Source organism: Leptosomus discolor, chromosome 6 (assembly GCF_034619465.1).
Source record: "Leptosomus discolor isolate bLepDis1 chromosome 6, bLepDis1.hap2, whole genome shotgun sequence".
In the NCBI taxonomy this organism is placed as follows: Eukaryota; Metazoa; Chordata; class Aves; order Leptosomiformes; family Leptosomidae; genus Leptosomus; species Leptosomus discolor.
The window spans coordinates 7,010,554-7,026,224 of NC_141396.1; the positions used below are offsets into that span (position 1 = coordinate 7,010,554).

Sequence of the window (15,671 nt, forward strand, 5' to 3'; positions counted from 1 at the left end):
CTCTTGTCCTATCACTTGTTACTTGGGAGAACAGACCGACCCCACCTCACTGCACCCTCCTTTCAGGCAGTTGCAGAGAGCGATAAGGTCTCCCCTCAGCCTCCTCCAGGCTGAACAGCCCCAGTTCCCTCAGCTGCTCCTCACCAGACCTGTTCTCCAGACCCTTCACCAGCGTCATTGCCCTTCTCTGGACACGCTCCAGCACCTCCATGTCCTTCTTGCCGTGAGGGGCCCAAAACTGCACCCACCATTCGAGGTGCGGCCTTACCAGTGCCCAGTACAGGGGCACGATCACTTCCCTGCTCCCACTGATACAGAAATAGTGTACGATACTCCCAACAGTATCTGATACCTCCCTAGCCACGGCCAGAAACTGTACCCTTGGACAAATCCCAGCATACAGGCCTCCCCGATGCCTCTACAGAGCACATATAAAGGCCGATTTGTGCCCGAAGGGTGGCCTGAGAAAGGTGAGGAACATTCATAAAGCACAACGGCTATTCCTGAAGAACTCCACGCACCAGTGAGTTTATGTGAGAATTAAAAAATCTCATTTCCAAGTTTGGATGAACAACGGCACCCGCATACAGAAGCCATAAGTGTGCGAACTCGGCCAATGGCACAGAACAGCCACTGGTTAGGAAAGAAGAAACAGATTAGGAAGAAGAAACTTCCAAAATATCAGGCCTGTCAAGGATCACACCTGGCTAGGGAACGCGCCAAAGGGTAGCCTATCATGTGATTTTCATAAAGTCATCAAGTTAAAGCACACACATTTAATTAGTGTAGAAAGAGACACGAGGAGTCAGACCATAAAAGCTGGTCCTGACATAAAACTGTCTGATTCAAGCCTGGAGGGTTTTCAGGAACTTCAGAGAGATTCAAAACAGTGGAGCTGGCTCCCGAATAGCAAATGCTGCTAAACCCCAGCAACAAATACCCGGCGGCACACCTGCGGTCCCCTGCCAGAGCGCAGTGCCCCCCAGAGAAGGCTGCAAGGCCGTGGGGGAGGCACTGGCTCCGGTGGCACGGCACAGGCAGCCCACGGATGCTGGGAAGCTGCCACCCAAACCTGGGCAGTGGCTCTGGTCCTCATCTGAAAAGAAAGTTCATGTTATGGAGGCAAGAAAAGGACTTGTTCAGCGCTATAAATACACAACTGTGGCTCGGAACAGAACCAACCAGGCTGCCAGGGACAGCTCGGAGCACAGCCTGTACAGAAATACTGCCGTGTACATCAATAGCGTGGCCCGATGGAGAACGCTGGGTACAATGCCAGTCACCGGATCTCAAAGAGGTACTAGGGACACAAGGACATGGAGAAACACCCAAGTGAAGAGAGCCTGAAAAAGTAAAGTTGCCTTTTTTTTTTTTCCCCCTTTTTTTTTTGCTCTATAAGGGCGGCTTATGCAAGAGAGTGGAAAGGGATCGGTTACATGGATACACTGATGGTGTTAAATCTTCCATACAGTGACTCTGTCTTCCTTGTTCTTAGTTTTAACTATTTTTCTGTTTAGCAATAAACTGTGATTACAAGCCAACATTGAAAGTACATTTTTAAATGTGTCGTGTAACAGTTATGAAGCTCTTTGGTGGCCACACAAGATGGTTAACGTGAACAGTATGCGGAAAAGCCCCAAACAACAAGTGTACAGAAAGAAACGTACCAAACCAGAAATCAGAAGACAAGAACAGGCTGCCTTTAGTCATCATCCACAGACTTCCTCTCCATCTACCTACGTATTTTTTTGAAAAAACATACTTGGATATCCTTCAGAAACCAGTGTGAGACAGCTGGGTCTGCAGAGGGTCACAGCTATCGCCACGATGTCACTGATGACCTAGCTGCAGAGGCAAGGGTACTGGGTTCAACGCCTCACGTGGAGACGCGCTATGCTGGTGTTCGCTTAGCCACACGTCCCCTTGCTGCCCCTCTGCTGCTTGTGTGGCTGCTGCTGCGGGACCCGCGTGTGTAACTCACACGCCTGTATGCAGCTTCCCTTGTCCCTCCCTGTGCCAGTAGAGATTTCCACACCAGCAGCTTTGAAAGAGACACACTGGCAACTAGGAGTTATCGCACGCACGCTCACGTGAACGTTGCTGTTGCTCTTAAGAGGAATGGCTGAGTTCCTCTCAAATATGTTTCCCAAATTTTTTAGATAATAAAATCTGCAGCTGATGACGACTACATGCACAGAGAAGGGCCTTTCTGCAAGTTCTTAACGGCCCCAAAGCGCCATTTCTGACCCGGCTGGACAGGTCGTGACGAGCAAAGGCTCAGCGCATGCGATGCTTTCGTTGCCAACATGCTCTGCATTGAATTATTTCCTTAATCCTAAAGTTTCAGGCCAGGTCGGCCTGGTGGAGCTCCACAGGCCGGCTCCCCAGTGCTCAGGGCTGCCGCCTCCACCGAGGGGCTGATCAAGCCAGGGGCTGCCCCGAACTGGTGGGTACACGGGGCTGGCGGCCCCCACCCCCGAGGCAACCCGCTGGGACCGGCCCTTGCCTCTTTGACAACCCTAACCGGCTCCCCCGCACATCCCCAGGCCTCCGCCGGGATGCCCGGCACAGCACGGGGTGCCACCAACAGCCACGCCGTTAGCCTGAAGCACGGCTCTCGGCGGAGGCTCACCGAGCGCCCCGGGAGCCATCGCGGCTCCCGCTCCGAGCTAAGCCACCGGGGCCGGACGTTCCCCGCCGGTGCGCGGCCAGGCCCGGCCCCGGTAGGACCCCGCTCCCCGGGACCCGCCTCGCGATCGCCAGCCGGCCCGCGCTCGCGGCGGGAGGGGTTTCCGCTTCCGCCGACGTCAGCGCGCGCGGGTGACGGGCCGCCCTCCCTTTCCGGCCTCGCAGGCTGCCTGGCTGGAGCACGGAGGGAGCCGCCGCCGCCGCCCTGTGAGGAGAGTCCGCCGCCATCATGCCGGTGTACTTCCAGCGGCCCGAGAACGCCCTGAAGCGGGCGAACGGTCAGTGGTGGCCGCCCCCACCCCCACTCCGCCGGTTGACCGCCCGCTCCCCCCCACCTGCCCCCCCCCCCCCCCCCCCCCCGGCGGGCAGCGTGCGCCGGCTCCTCTCCCCCGGGCCGCGCCCGCCCCTAGAGCCCCTCCGTCGGCCCCCCGGTGCGGGGCCGCGGCCGCCGCCTCCCTGGCGCTGAGGAGAGGCCGCCCGGGAGCGGCGCGGCGCCGCCTTGCCGCGAGGAAATGGCCGAGGCCTGACGGCGCCGGCCGCGCCGCATGGCGGAGGCGAGGCCCGGGCGCCCGCGGGGAGAGGGCCCGGCCCGGCTCCGCCTTCCGCTCCCCAGCGGGGCCCCCGGCCGCCCGCGGCAGGAGGCGGCGGGGCAGACTCTGGGCGAAGAAGGGGGTCGCGGCGGCGGGGGCCTGTTCTGAGGAGGGCAGCGCCGCCCGGGCCCCGCGGCGCCTCAGCCCGCGGGGATGTCGCCGCTGTGCCGGCCGGCGGGAAGGGGCTCTCCGCGGGCCCGGGGCTCGGCGCGGGGCGTCTGTCTCTCGCACCCGCTCCCGGATGATTTCAAAAGCGGTCTGATCCCGGGCCCTTTTTTTCCGTGTGGGCTCCGTATTTAGTAGACCCATCTTTTATGCGGCTCTGGTGAGAATGCAGATGATGAAACTCCTTAAACGTTGCACAGGCCGATGCATAAGTTTGCCCCTGGAAGAGACAGGAAGGAGGACTGCACTGTAGCTGTCTCTCGCTGACTGCCACATACAAAGCTGGACTGGTTATATTTATCAGCTGTCTCCTTTCAGGCTAGATATATGGCTTTGACACATCTTTTTTTATAGTACCCTATTTTAAGCACTTAGCAAGACCATTTAGACCCTTCATTGTCACGGGGCTGATTGCAGGATGACACTTAAAGACATCCAGAAATTACAGATGATGTATGGCTTTTGAAATGACAGCTGAAGAGGCTGCTTGTCTGGGGACTATACGTAATTCAAGTACTTGGTGTTTTAACAAGAAAATATTAAATACGGTACCACACGTCCTCAAGATTCCTAATCTAAAATTCATCGTAAGAATCATTCCTACAAAGATAAAAAGATGAAAGATAAAATCAGCTTCAATTAACTTCCAAAGATGAAGTTGTATTTTTAGCAGCCCTTTTACTGGAAAAGGTGCACGTATCATGGTATAGAAACTTCAATTAAACTTCAGAATTCTTGGGTAGAGTAAGTTGTACTTGCTTGGTGAGCAAGTCGTGCTGCTGGAATATTGACCTTAAACTGTTTAAATTTGACATTTTAGCGTTGCTTTCCTGATATTGAAGAATAGTTTTAAATTCAAATCTCTTGCACTGCTGCTGGCAAACTGAAGGAGTAGAGTTGAACCGAAGGACTGGAGCGTTCTCTAGACAAACGCTGGCAATCCTGAGTCTTGGTAGACTGAATGGAGAACATGACAGGCAGTGTTAAGTCTTGCGAACTGCAGGGGCTCAATTTTGCCATGGCCAAGTATAATAGAGGGTGAGAAGTTGTGCCTAAGGCAGATTATGTGTTGCAGGAGGCAGTTTAGTGTTAAACTGACGTTTCAAATTGGAATATTCAGTGCTGTTTCCAGAGTTTTGGTGTTTGTGTTTTATATGTAAGGCTTAAGTGAGCATTTAGGAGCGCTTTATGCTTCAGGTTCTCAGTGAAATCTACATAGATAGAAGATGTTTGGAAATAAGAACAGCTTGAATGATTAAGTATGTACAGATACATAAGAAAGGCTGGTTTTCCTTACAAATGATAAATTTGTCAAAGCCAACCCTTAGTTATCGTTAATATCTGGCATTGCTTTGTAGTCAAGGATGTATTGCAACTTTTGAGTGTGTTTTATTGTTGCAGATACTGAGTTTGCTCTGTTAGAGGTACTGGATAGTGCCTGACATCTTTGTCACCTTCTGTAATAATGTCCATTTTCTCAAATTGAAAACTTAGCTTGATTTGGGATTTTGGGTTAGCAGCAGAGGAGTTGTCAATGTGTATCAGTTCTTGTACACTTGGAGCTTCAGTTGCTGTTTTGGTTAGCATTTTAAGTGGTATAACAGAAAAAAATGTAATTCTGAGAGCTATTCAGGAGCTAAGGTTTTACATTTTGTCTGTTACAAATCTTTGTTTCAATAACTTACAGTTTCTACTGCAAGGTATGATGAGCTGTGCTGTATTTCAGGTTCGTTTTGTGTCTGCTTTTACTACAGTGCCTGTTAAATTAGCCTTAATTATTTGACTTACTTGTAAGAACTTGCTTGACCAGCATTAATTAAAAGTTTCAGAACAATATGAATTAATTTTGTCCTTTGTCCAGTTGGTTATCGACCACTGAGAGTTGTGGTTGGAGTGGCCTGGCGTTATTGCAAGATTAAACTTGCCTTTCAAATTTATTTTCATAAACAAAAAATTGTAAGGCTGAGCAGTAATTGTCTCAAAAGCAGCACTGGGATAGAATAACAGTGTAAATTATGGGATGGAGGATAGCTTTGTTAAAATTCCCTTGGTAAAAAAATACTGCTGAATAGTGTCACACTGCAACCTTAATTCTCTTTAGATGTAACACTATGCTTTTTCTAGAAAAGAACTTGCTCAACTTACACAAGCTCACTGTTTACATAAACTAAGCCCCGAATACTTGCTGTTGTGGTCCTTAAATTAAAACCGGACTGCTGCTTTTAAAATACTTCTTTTGGCCACATTTAACTTTGATTCTGAGATTCTAAAACTTAGCAGCTCCCTCTGATACCTGAGCACCTTGAGCAGGCCCCTGCTTTAATCCTTTCTGCCATGATTTCTTGAGGAATGTAGTGGTTTCCAAAGTACTTCAGGGGGAGTATTGACTCTACCCCTCAGCCCTTGAGAATACACACATGTCCTTTTAGCTGTACTCGACTTATCTTTATCTTTTAAACTTGTTTGCTTCCCATTCTCAGTGTTCTTTCATCTTGTTTTTCTGCAGCTAAGAGGACATTTCGTGTAGGGCCTGTGTGTATGCTGGTAGCTGGCTGTGCTGCTTCGGTGTTTGCTGGTGGATGGTTTGCTGCGTTTTGTACTGAGCAGAACGTGTAGTATAGCATAGATGGGAGTTGCTGTGATGCTGAGAGATCCTGTTAGTAACAGCAGCTGCTTAGGGAATGAAAAAATGGGGCACTGTTTTCAGCCAAGGCTGGTTTAAAAAACATCTCACCCTTCAGTTGGGGACTGTAGCAGCTTTTAGTGTCACTCTTCTATAAACTGAATCTCTAGACCACTCTTGAGTTAAAAAAAAAAATAATTGCAAACAACTTCTCTGAGTGAAGTTTGTTTCTTTCTTAGTTTGAGGGCAGGACTTGGGTTTTTTTAAGTCAGATTCGCTGGGTGGTTTGGATCTTGTTGAATGACATTGGTAGGTGCTGTACTACAAGCCTCGTGGTGTGTCTTCATTGTCCTTCTTGATGAAACTAGCTTTAAAACTGGATGTGTGTATTTTATTAATATGTATGAAGTGCCCAGTCATGCCTTGATGGGTGGAGAGACATCACTGCTGTCCTGAAATTTTCATGTTAATGGAGAGGCCTGCGTTCGTTTGCCAGTTACGTCACTGAAAGACTGGCACTGCAGTTGAGTCTGCCAACGTTTTTTGTATGGCTGGCTAAGTCAAGCCATCAGTGAACTTTGGTTAGAGTTAATTACTTGCTAAGAGTTTACAGCGTTAAGTAAATTAACATGCATCTTCTGGTTTGTGAGTCTTTTGCTAATGGGATCTTACTTTCAGAATTCCTTGAGGTCGGCAAAAAGCAGCCTGCCCTCGATGTTCTCTATGATGTTATGAAAAGTAAAAAACACCGAACATGGCAGAAAATCCACGAGCCAATTATGCTGAAGTACCTGGAACTCTGCGTGGATCTCCGCAAGAGTCATCTGGCAAAAGAAGGACTGTACCAGTACAAGAACATTTGCCAGCAGGTATGGCTTTGGGATTTTTTATTTTACTTGTAGCAAGCATGGTATATGTCAGCTGATGTGATCTAAAAGTAACTGATTGTCTTGAGTTAGAAATAATTTGCCTTTTAGATGTTCCTGGGTTTGTAGCACTTAGGTTTTAAATATTTGCTGCCTGTTGTGGGTGGAAACATCTTCCCATTTTCTGCCTTTGATGTAGGTGAACATCAAATCTTTGGAGGATGTTGTTCGAGCCTATTTAAAATTAGCTGAAGAAAAAACCGAAGCAGCTAAGGAAGAATCCCAGCAGATGGTACTGGACATAGAAGACTTAGATAACATTCAAACTCCAGAAAGGTAGGCGGCCTGTCTTTAAAATGTCGCAATTCACGGCAAAGTGTCCTTGTTTTCATGAAGGGTGTTGGCAATTTAGGGAGCTGAGATACAAAGATGGTGGATTTGAAAGGGAATACTAGTGGTGTTCTAGAGGTTCTAAAGGTAGGAAAAAAAGAGGACTTTTGCACTGAACAAGATCCTAAGTCTGAGTAAAGAAAAGCAAAGAGAGTAAGTAGTAAAGAATAGAAAACATAGGTACAGTAGGAGCAGTTCTGGGAGTTGGGCTATCACTTTCTAGGGTCTGCTCAAATCTTCATCTGTAGTGGTATTGGAGAGTTTCTTGTGGAAAGCTGCTCGTTATCAGTTGGTGTACAAATGCTATTAATTATACTAGACCAATTTAATTCCTGTATATAATAACCTCCAGTCTTTCTGACCACATTGTGCATGTACCTACAAAAGGAAATGTTACTTTATACCTGTGTGGGTAACTGATGAGATAATAGAAAAAAGGGCATAAAAATTCACTTCCTGTGTTGTAATTAATTGGATGGATAATGAGGACGTAGAAGGAATGGAAAAAAGGGTCAGTAAATATATCTGCTTTAGGCTGTGTATAGACCTTCACTGGCAATTAGTGCCAGGTTAGGGCGAGACCAGTCTCCAGCTCTGTGGGAAGTCACTGTTCTGTTGTCAGAATGTTTTGTAGGAGAACTTCCTAACCTGCCTCAGGCAAAGTGGGGTTGGCTCTGATGCATGTTTATGTTCTAGGGAATGCTGACATTAACTCTGGTAGTACAGCTACCTGTGTGGTGACATCTATGGAAGAGGGGTGACAAGGTGGGGTGAACAAATGTTTTGAAGCATTTCAGCTGAGTTTGGGAGAGGCCAGCTGCCCGTATCCTTTAAAAAAACGGAAAAGTGTAGGGAATAAATTAAAATTTCCGTAAGCCAAACGAAATTAAAACTTGCAGAAGATACCAAAAGAAATAACAAAAAGATCTTCAGCCATAAGTGGAGATTTCTAGGAAAAATGGTGGTAAAAGTCAGAGGAGGTGGGTTGAGATTAGCCATCCTAGGCGTGGGCTGAAGATTAAAGCAATACTTTGCTGCTAAAGCTCTGCAGATACCCATCTGAGCAGACAGTCTGTTTGCTCATCATCCGTAGGACTGAGTAGTGGTCTGAATGGTTGCTGATGTGTTATCTTGATCGTAATAACATTCATTAGTATGAGTTTTGAAGGAAGGAAGTAGTACATGGAATTAAAAATAAGGTAAAATTCAGCACAGGCTTGCCGAAGTGTAGATGACATCTGATTGTTAGAATGTTATTTGTTAATTTATTTTTTTAGATTCAAGAAGTGCCAGAGATCTAACCTGGGGAAAAGTAAAGCTGTTGGTACTGTACCAGAAGGAATGTTTGCAGTTGAATTGCAAGGGGACTAAGATATTGCCTAGTAAGAAACTGATGACGTGTAATGACAGAAGGGGAGAGGAGGCAAGAGTGAAGTTAGTGGGAATTCTTTCAATTAAAATCTTGGCACAGAAACTAAAAAAAAGTCAAGGTCGTATCTACTGATGATAGAAAATGGGAAGAAATTACTGAAGTAGAGGACATTTTGTCTTGTGTAGGTGACTATGAGGAACAGAGTTGTAGTAGTCAAACTCAAAGGCATGCAGTAGTAGTCAAATAAAACTCAGAGGCTGTGGGTTTACACATGAACAGCAAGGCTCTCTTGTAGAAGCTGGGAACTCATTGGTTACAAAAAATGGAAAGGTTACAGACCTGTCTTCAGTAGTTGTTCATGGATGGCAATGCTGTTCACATTATTTCCAGTGCCTGGAGTAGTCTTTGTTACAGAGGAATCCCACTAATTGTTCGACACTGAAGATTGACTGGCCGCTCTTCCTTGTTCTTTTTTACATAATTGAGGACTAGAAAATGTGTCTCTTGAGTCACACTTTTTTATCTGAACAACCACAGTTTCTTTACTGTTTTTTAGGTCCTGTTTTCTAGACTACTCATGCTTTTTTGCTGAATTCACTGCTTGATCTGTTGGAGAAGGCACTGGTGAAATGTCATCTTTAACATTGTATGTGGTACTAGCAGTCAAGGAAGTAGATTAGAACTGGAAGCAGTGTAGTAGAAGAGAGTTACAAGAGTTGAGAGTTTATAATAAAAGCGTAGTTCAAAAAGGATTTAAAAAGTGAAGGCTTAGAGGAGATGATTCTTTGTAAGTGTGTCAGGCTGGGTGGACTGTTTAGCAGAAAGGGATCATGTGGGCCATAGCACTGAATTTGTCTTAGTGTCTCAGGAATCCTTTCCAATCTTGTATTTCTGTCAATGAGGGAATGCAGTTATGGCCACTAAATGCAAGATTATCTTATCTTACTTCTGACATCTTTAAGCGTCTTTATCGTGTCAGAATTTTTAAAGGATTTGATACTTTAATGTAAGTATTCTGTTTTTCGATGTCTGCAGAGCGTAAGGCACACAGTGCTTCTGTGTCATGTCAACAAAAGTGAGCTCTCTCTGGCAGCATTGCTGCTGACTGAAAAGGAAGTTTCAGCAAGCAGGAAAGTATCTGAGTAGACACTGATCTAACAGAGGTACAGTGCGCAGCTCCCTGGTAGAAGAGGGAAGGTGAAAATCCTGGAATTTGTTTCCTTTGGCTTGCTCATGTGAAGGATACCATAGCTCCTTACCTCTGGAGCTTGTACGTGTTGGTCACATATGCAGGGGCCTCAGTTTGAAACTTAACAGCAAGAAAAATTATCTGCGTCCTTCAAAGGAAAAGGGAGAAATCTGAGGGGCCAGTTTGAAAATAAGCAACAGACCGTTCAGCAGCAATTAGCTGTTCAGGTTTGTCCAGTCTCAAATCTTGATAAGAAAAACTGGTGAGAATTGTGGGGGATAAAATGCTTCTTTCTTTTTTATTTCCCCTCCTTGCCCCCCTGCCCTGACTGTAGTGTTCTTTTGAGTGCTGTAAGTGGAGAAGACACTCAGGATCGTACTGACCGACTGCTTTTGACACCCTGGGTTAAATTCCTGTGGGAATCGTACAGACAGTGTTTGGATCTTCTCCGAAATAATTCTCGAGTGGAACGCCTGTATCATGATATTGCACAGCAAGGTAAGTTGAAATGCTAAAACTTAAAATATAATGAGATCTAAGAGTTCTGTATTACTTACATCCTGTAAAACTACAAAATTAAAGGTTATTTCTATTTGAATATTGCTTTGGAGTTGGAAATATGTTAGTCTTTTAAGTACGTACACACATACTATTCTTAAAATTACAGAGGTGCCTTAAAATTACTGACGTTTCTGGACACCAGTCTTTTCTTGTGACAGAATCTGCAAGGAAAGAGTTATGTTTTCCTGGATATACTGTGAAGATGAGAATTACTGGTGCTGTGTCTTTATTTTTTTCTAACTTACTGATCAAAATGAGTTGTGTTTTCCCTTTGTTATCCAGAATGGCAAATGTATCTTTCATTAGCCTGTTCTATGTCAGCTGATTTCATAAACTAGTATACACAAAAGGGTGCTGTGAAATTCCAGTGCGCTATCAATTTTGACACAGACACAACTTACCGAAATATTATGCAGAAGGTAATGGGAAGATGTCTAGTCTGATGCTTTCTGGCATTACTCTGCAAAAATTGACTTTCTAAGAATGAATACTTACATGTTGATCTTTTCTTAAGGGTGAGAGATGAGTGGAAAAATGTTTTCCTTTGTACATATGACTTAGGGCTCTGTATTTTTGAAAAAGGTGTCTGTTAGATTTTTAACTCTGGATCCAAATTGTGCAAGTACATTAGGAAGGGTGACTGTCAGATGAGTTCTGGGTGCTTTAGTAAGTCTTCATGCTACAGTGTTGAGACTTCCTTTTTTGCCAGTTTCTGGTAGAGATACTTTAGAATTTTCAGAGTGGCAGTGGCATAGCAAAAGCAGATTTTTGAGAGGAACTATGGAATCAAATACAACTTTTTTTTCTGTGTCGTTTCCAGTCATTTGAAAGCTTTATTTGACTTTTCCATATTTAGATGACTTGAGAATTTTTTCCACATTTTACAAAGCCAAAACCTGAATTCATCTGATTCACAGAATTTTATTTAGTTCAAAATAAAAGTGAGAATCACTGCTTAAATGAGAACATTTTTAAAGAGTTTCAAAGTATTCCCTTTGGTCTTTAAGCTTAATTATGTAGAAACATCCTCATTTTTTGAGGTCAAGGTGGAAGTGTTCCGTACTGTCATTCATTTGTTATGCGTGACAGATTGCGTCTTGTTTGATGTGTCTTTGGACTGTAAATGAAGATTCTCTAAACGTACTGACTGACGTATTTGAATCCCACCTGAACTGCCCTGAAGTCACCATCAGTGAGCATTCTTAATTTGTATGGTTCCTTTTTGCAGCTTTCAAGTTCTGCCTGCAGTACACGCGTAAAGCCGAGTTCCGTAAGCTCTGCGATAACCTGCGGATGCACTTGGGGCAGATCCAGCGCCACCATAACCAAAGCACAGCCATCAACCTCAACAATCCTGACAGTCAGTCCATGCACTTGGAGACCAGGCTGGTGCAGCTCGACAGTGCTATTAGCATGGAGCTGTGGCAGGTACGCAGCAGGGCTCCTGTAATCCCACTCTGGTCTGCAGCCTTTCCAGGATCTGTTCCACGCAGATCGTGTTTCATGGTATATACTGCGAGGTAAAGACGGGATAATAGCTGAAGAATGAAGTTTCAGTATCTAGAGTGGGGTGTGACGTGCATATTGAGCACTGATGTTCCTGCACAGCGTTTCAAACCAAGCTTCTGCTCATAGTAATAAGGGGTAAAGTAGCTGAAGTCACTTTGAGTTGCAACAGTGAGAAGCTGATGATGACACCTTCACCTCTGCCACCTTGCATTCTCACGAACTAGACCACTGGGAAGTGGTAGGTAAATGTTAAAGCCTGCTGTTAGGCTGGGGCCCCACACTGCTGGTTGAATTATGTTAGTGAGGGCACGATCAAAGCAAATTTTTCCAAGAGGTGCTTTTCCAGCCTTTCTAATGTCAAATGCCTTAAAAAGCCAAGGTTGTCATTTTTGCTTTTGTGAATTTGGAGAAGGTTCTCTGTTGTGTTGTTTCCTTTTTAGGTACGTAAATAATTACAGGTCAGGCATTTCCAAGGTTATATGTATTTTTAGGGAAACTATACCCATTTTTGATCACAAAAAATATTTTTATGAAAAATGGTAAAACCAGTAAATAGTAGAATTGGTATAATAATAAAATTGTAGAATTTGCGTTTGTTTTTCTTTTCCCCTTCCTTTGTAGCTTGAAAATCTGAAAGAAACCAGTTTTCAAAAAAATTACACAAACTATTAACTACCAAATTCTAAGCAGGTAGTTGATGGGTTTGCAGTATGTCCAAGTAATTTCATTTCATGTAACTGGCAAAATGGAAGATCACAGCTCTCAGTGCTATTAAATATATTATAGTCTTGCAACCTTTAGTGAATGCATAGTTTTCCCTTTTTTTGGGGGATGCAGAAAACTTGCTGAAAGTAGTGTATTTGGTATTTTTTTAGGAAGCTTTCAAAGCAGTGGAGGATATTCATGGGCTATTTGCACTGTCTAAGAAACCACCCAAACCACAACTGATGGCAAATTACTATCACAAAGTTTCAACTGTCTTCTGGAAATCAGGAAATGCTCTGTTTCATGCATCCACACTTCACCGACTCTATCACTTATCAAGAGAAATGCGGAAGAATCTCACGCAGGAGGAGATGCAGAGGTGGGGAAAGATACTTAATGTGCTCTTAGGTTCTGTTTTTAACCCTGTAGGATCAAAAATAAACTGAATTGTACCCTAAAAGAAGCAGATGACGTGTATGGCTGTGGGCAGCTTGACTTAAAGTGGCCGGTACTAGTTGCCTCAAAAGAAACCGAGAGCAAGAAGGGTATTTTACAAAGCTACAGTGTAAATAATGTAAACATCAGGGTCACCTTAGTTAAGCTTCCTTCTCAGTTACTGACTGGGAAGCTAAGCAAGTTAATAAGCATCTGTGCGTTGCTTCCTTTTTCTCTTCTGAGTGGTGGTATTTGCTTCACAAGATTTCATGATGACTATTATAAACTTTTCCTTAGTCTATGAACAGCTGTATAGCCAAATGGCCTTTAAAATGCTCTGTTTAAAATTTTTTTTTTGGTAATAAGTGTGATACTGGCAAGGCTTTTGAGGCATGCAGCATCACTGACTCATTAACCTCTGAAGTCCATGTACAGGCATTTGTAGAATCAGAATCTGGTGGGAATAAGTACTCTATGGAAATTTGAATATTCCTATTCGTGTGGCTATTAAGGTCAAAATGTAAATATTTAATGTCATTTGTATTGTTACATCAAAAAGGACATCTGGCTTGCACGGTAAATTTTAAAAATCAGTGCAATCAAAATGTTTGGTATGGATTTGCAGCTAAAATAAGTTTGAAAAGGTGCTGCTTTCTGCTGTTTTCATGATTTTGTAGGATTTTGATACTTGCAGAGGCGGCTTAAATTTCGTAGCCTTTCTGTGCATGTCTATGTCCATATACACACATATGTAAGTGATGAAAAGATGTATCAAAGTCTTTCCCCTGGTTGCTGAAGGACAGTGCATTGTGTGCTCTTACTGCACCGTTGGAGACTTTTCTGTTATTGCTAGCATTGTTACACAGTTTTGCGTCAGGAGTGCCACTCGTTCCTACTCTTGAATTGGCACGTCTGTGCCAAGGAATTAATTAGTTTGCTCTTGCAGTTCATCTTTTGTGGTTATACTTTGCCAACAGAATGTCTACTCGGGTCCTTTTGGCCACTCTGTCGATTCCCATAACTCCCGAGAGAACCGATATTGCTCGCCTGCTGGATATGGATGGCATCATTGTTGAGAAGCAGCGACGGCTGGCAACCCTGTTGGGTCTTCAGGCCCCACCTACCCGTGGCAGTCTCATTAATGATATGGTAGGTAGTGGTCTTCAGATGAGCAGCTTTTAAACACGGAGTCTTCTTCTTGGACTGTTTTTCTTCTAGAGCACCGTGCTTAATTTTGGGACAGCAGGTTAAAAGTCAAGACAGCTTTATGGTTAATTGTATGACCTATGCTATAGTGTTAAAATTTCAGATTCACAAGAAGGACTGTTTGGAAATGGCAGCAATAACAGGAGGCCTGAATGCTTGTGTGTGCTCAAGAGTCAGATTCAATATTGTCCTTTATGTCACTCAAGCAGCAAATATTGTTTTGAAACTCTTGAGGGGTCTGGAAAGGGTTGTGAGCTAGAACTGTTTTTTTCCTCTGCTCTTAGGGTGTGTAATTAACTAAAGCATGTGATTATTTTGCTGTTTTAAATGTATTTTGGATAAGCACAGGTCAGATATCAAATGGCAGACTGTAAGGACCTGAGCGATTATGAAAACTTCCTTGTGTTTAATTTGGAGGGAGGCTGGACTTACCTATTGTCAGACTTTCCCAGATGCTCATAAACAAGTCAGGCATTCAGTCATGGCTAGGTATTTTCAGAGGATGTTTGAATTTCTTGCAGTCATTTGCATGTATGCTTAAAACTTACATTCAAGGTTTATTTTACAGTTTGCATTAATTCTTCTTCTGGTACCTCTCCAGTTTGCCTTAAAACCACAACTTAAAACTTCAGAAGTTTACTCATGAACTGAGATATGCAGGTTTAGCTTGGATGTGGGCTTCCATCTGTGTAGTAGGACTTGAGGGCGGTATCTGAGTCTAAATATTTATCTTTTTTGTATGTTTTTTTGCCTGCTCCTCCGTTTTTTAAATACAAACAGTTAAGTGGCGCAGCATGGAGTTATTGTCACTGCAATTAAGAATGCTGTAATAAAAAATAAGTAGTCCCCTGTATTAAAAGGTACATATGGTGCCTAGTTTTCTTGAACATAAAATTCTTAAAGCATAACTATTTGTTAATATTGTATTTATTTTGAGATCTTTGTTTGGTTTTTTGCTTGACTGTAGGTAAGGTTCAATGTAGTGCAGTATGTTGTTCCAGAAGTGAAAGAACTTTACAATTGGCTTGAAGTCGACTTTCACCCGCTCAAGTTGTGTAGCCGTGTCAGCAAGGTAAGTTTTGTAGCACTGTGTATCTAGTAATTGGTCTTGACTAATAGTCTGTTACTGAATATTGATTTGTAGTAAATGCCAACCAGCTTTTTTTGTTGCCGGAATTTTCAGTAGTTGGCTTTATTTGGTCAAATCCCATTACGTGACATCTGGTACACAGAGCACACCGGGTTATTGAAATAGAACAACAATTGATGCAGGTCTCCGGGAGCCATTCACAGAGGGTCTCTGTAAAGGTGCAGAGTTTTGGGAACGTGTCGGAAGGTCTGGTGGGTAGAGGTGGTACTGAGTTAAATTTTA

At 43.9% G+C, this 15,671-nt stretch overlaps 1 protein-coding gene across 4 annotated transcripts in view; it reads left to right on the plus strand.

Annotated features, from left to right (window-relative positions):
* The first annotated feature begins 2,916 nt into the window (after nucleotides 1–2,916).
* Nucleotides 2,917–15,671, plus strand: part of EIF3A (eukaryotic translation initiation factor 3 subunit A) — a 35,759-nt gene continuing 23,004 nt past the window's right edge. For all 4 annotated transcript variants that reach the window (XM_086466550.1, XM_086466551.1, XM_086466553.1 and 1 more), the window contains exons 1-8: nucleotides 2,917–2,966; nucleotides 6,745–6,935; nucleotides 7,132–7,268; nucleotides 10,218–10,381; nucleotides 11,673–11,872; nucleotides 12,829–13,037; nucleotides 14,071–14,242; nucleotides 15,267–15,371. In XM_086466550.1, the coding sequence (XP_086322676.1) occupies nucleotides 2,918–2,966; nucleotides 6,745–6,935; nucleotides 7,132–7,268; nucleotides 10,218–10,381; nucleotides 11,673–11,872; nucleotides 12,829–13,037; nucleotides 14,071–14,242; nucleotides 15,267–15,371 (1,227 nt within the window). In that variant the 5' untranslated portion in view covers nucleotide 2,917. The remainder of the gene's footprint in view (nucleotides 2,967–6,744; nucleotides 6,936–7,131; nucleotides 7,269–10,217; nucleotides 10,382–11,672; nucleotides 11,873–12,828; nucleotides 13,038–14,070; nucleotides 14,243–15,266; nucleotides 15,372–15,671) is intronic.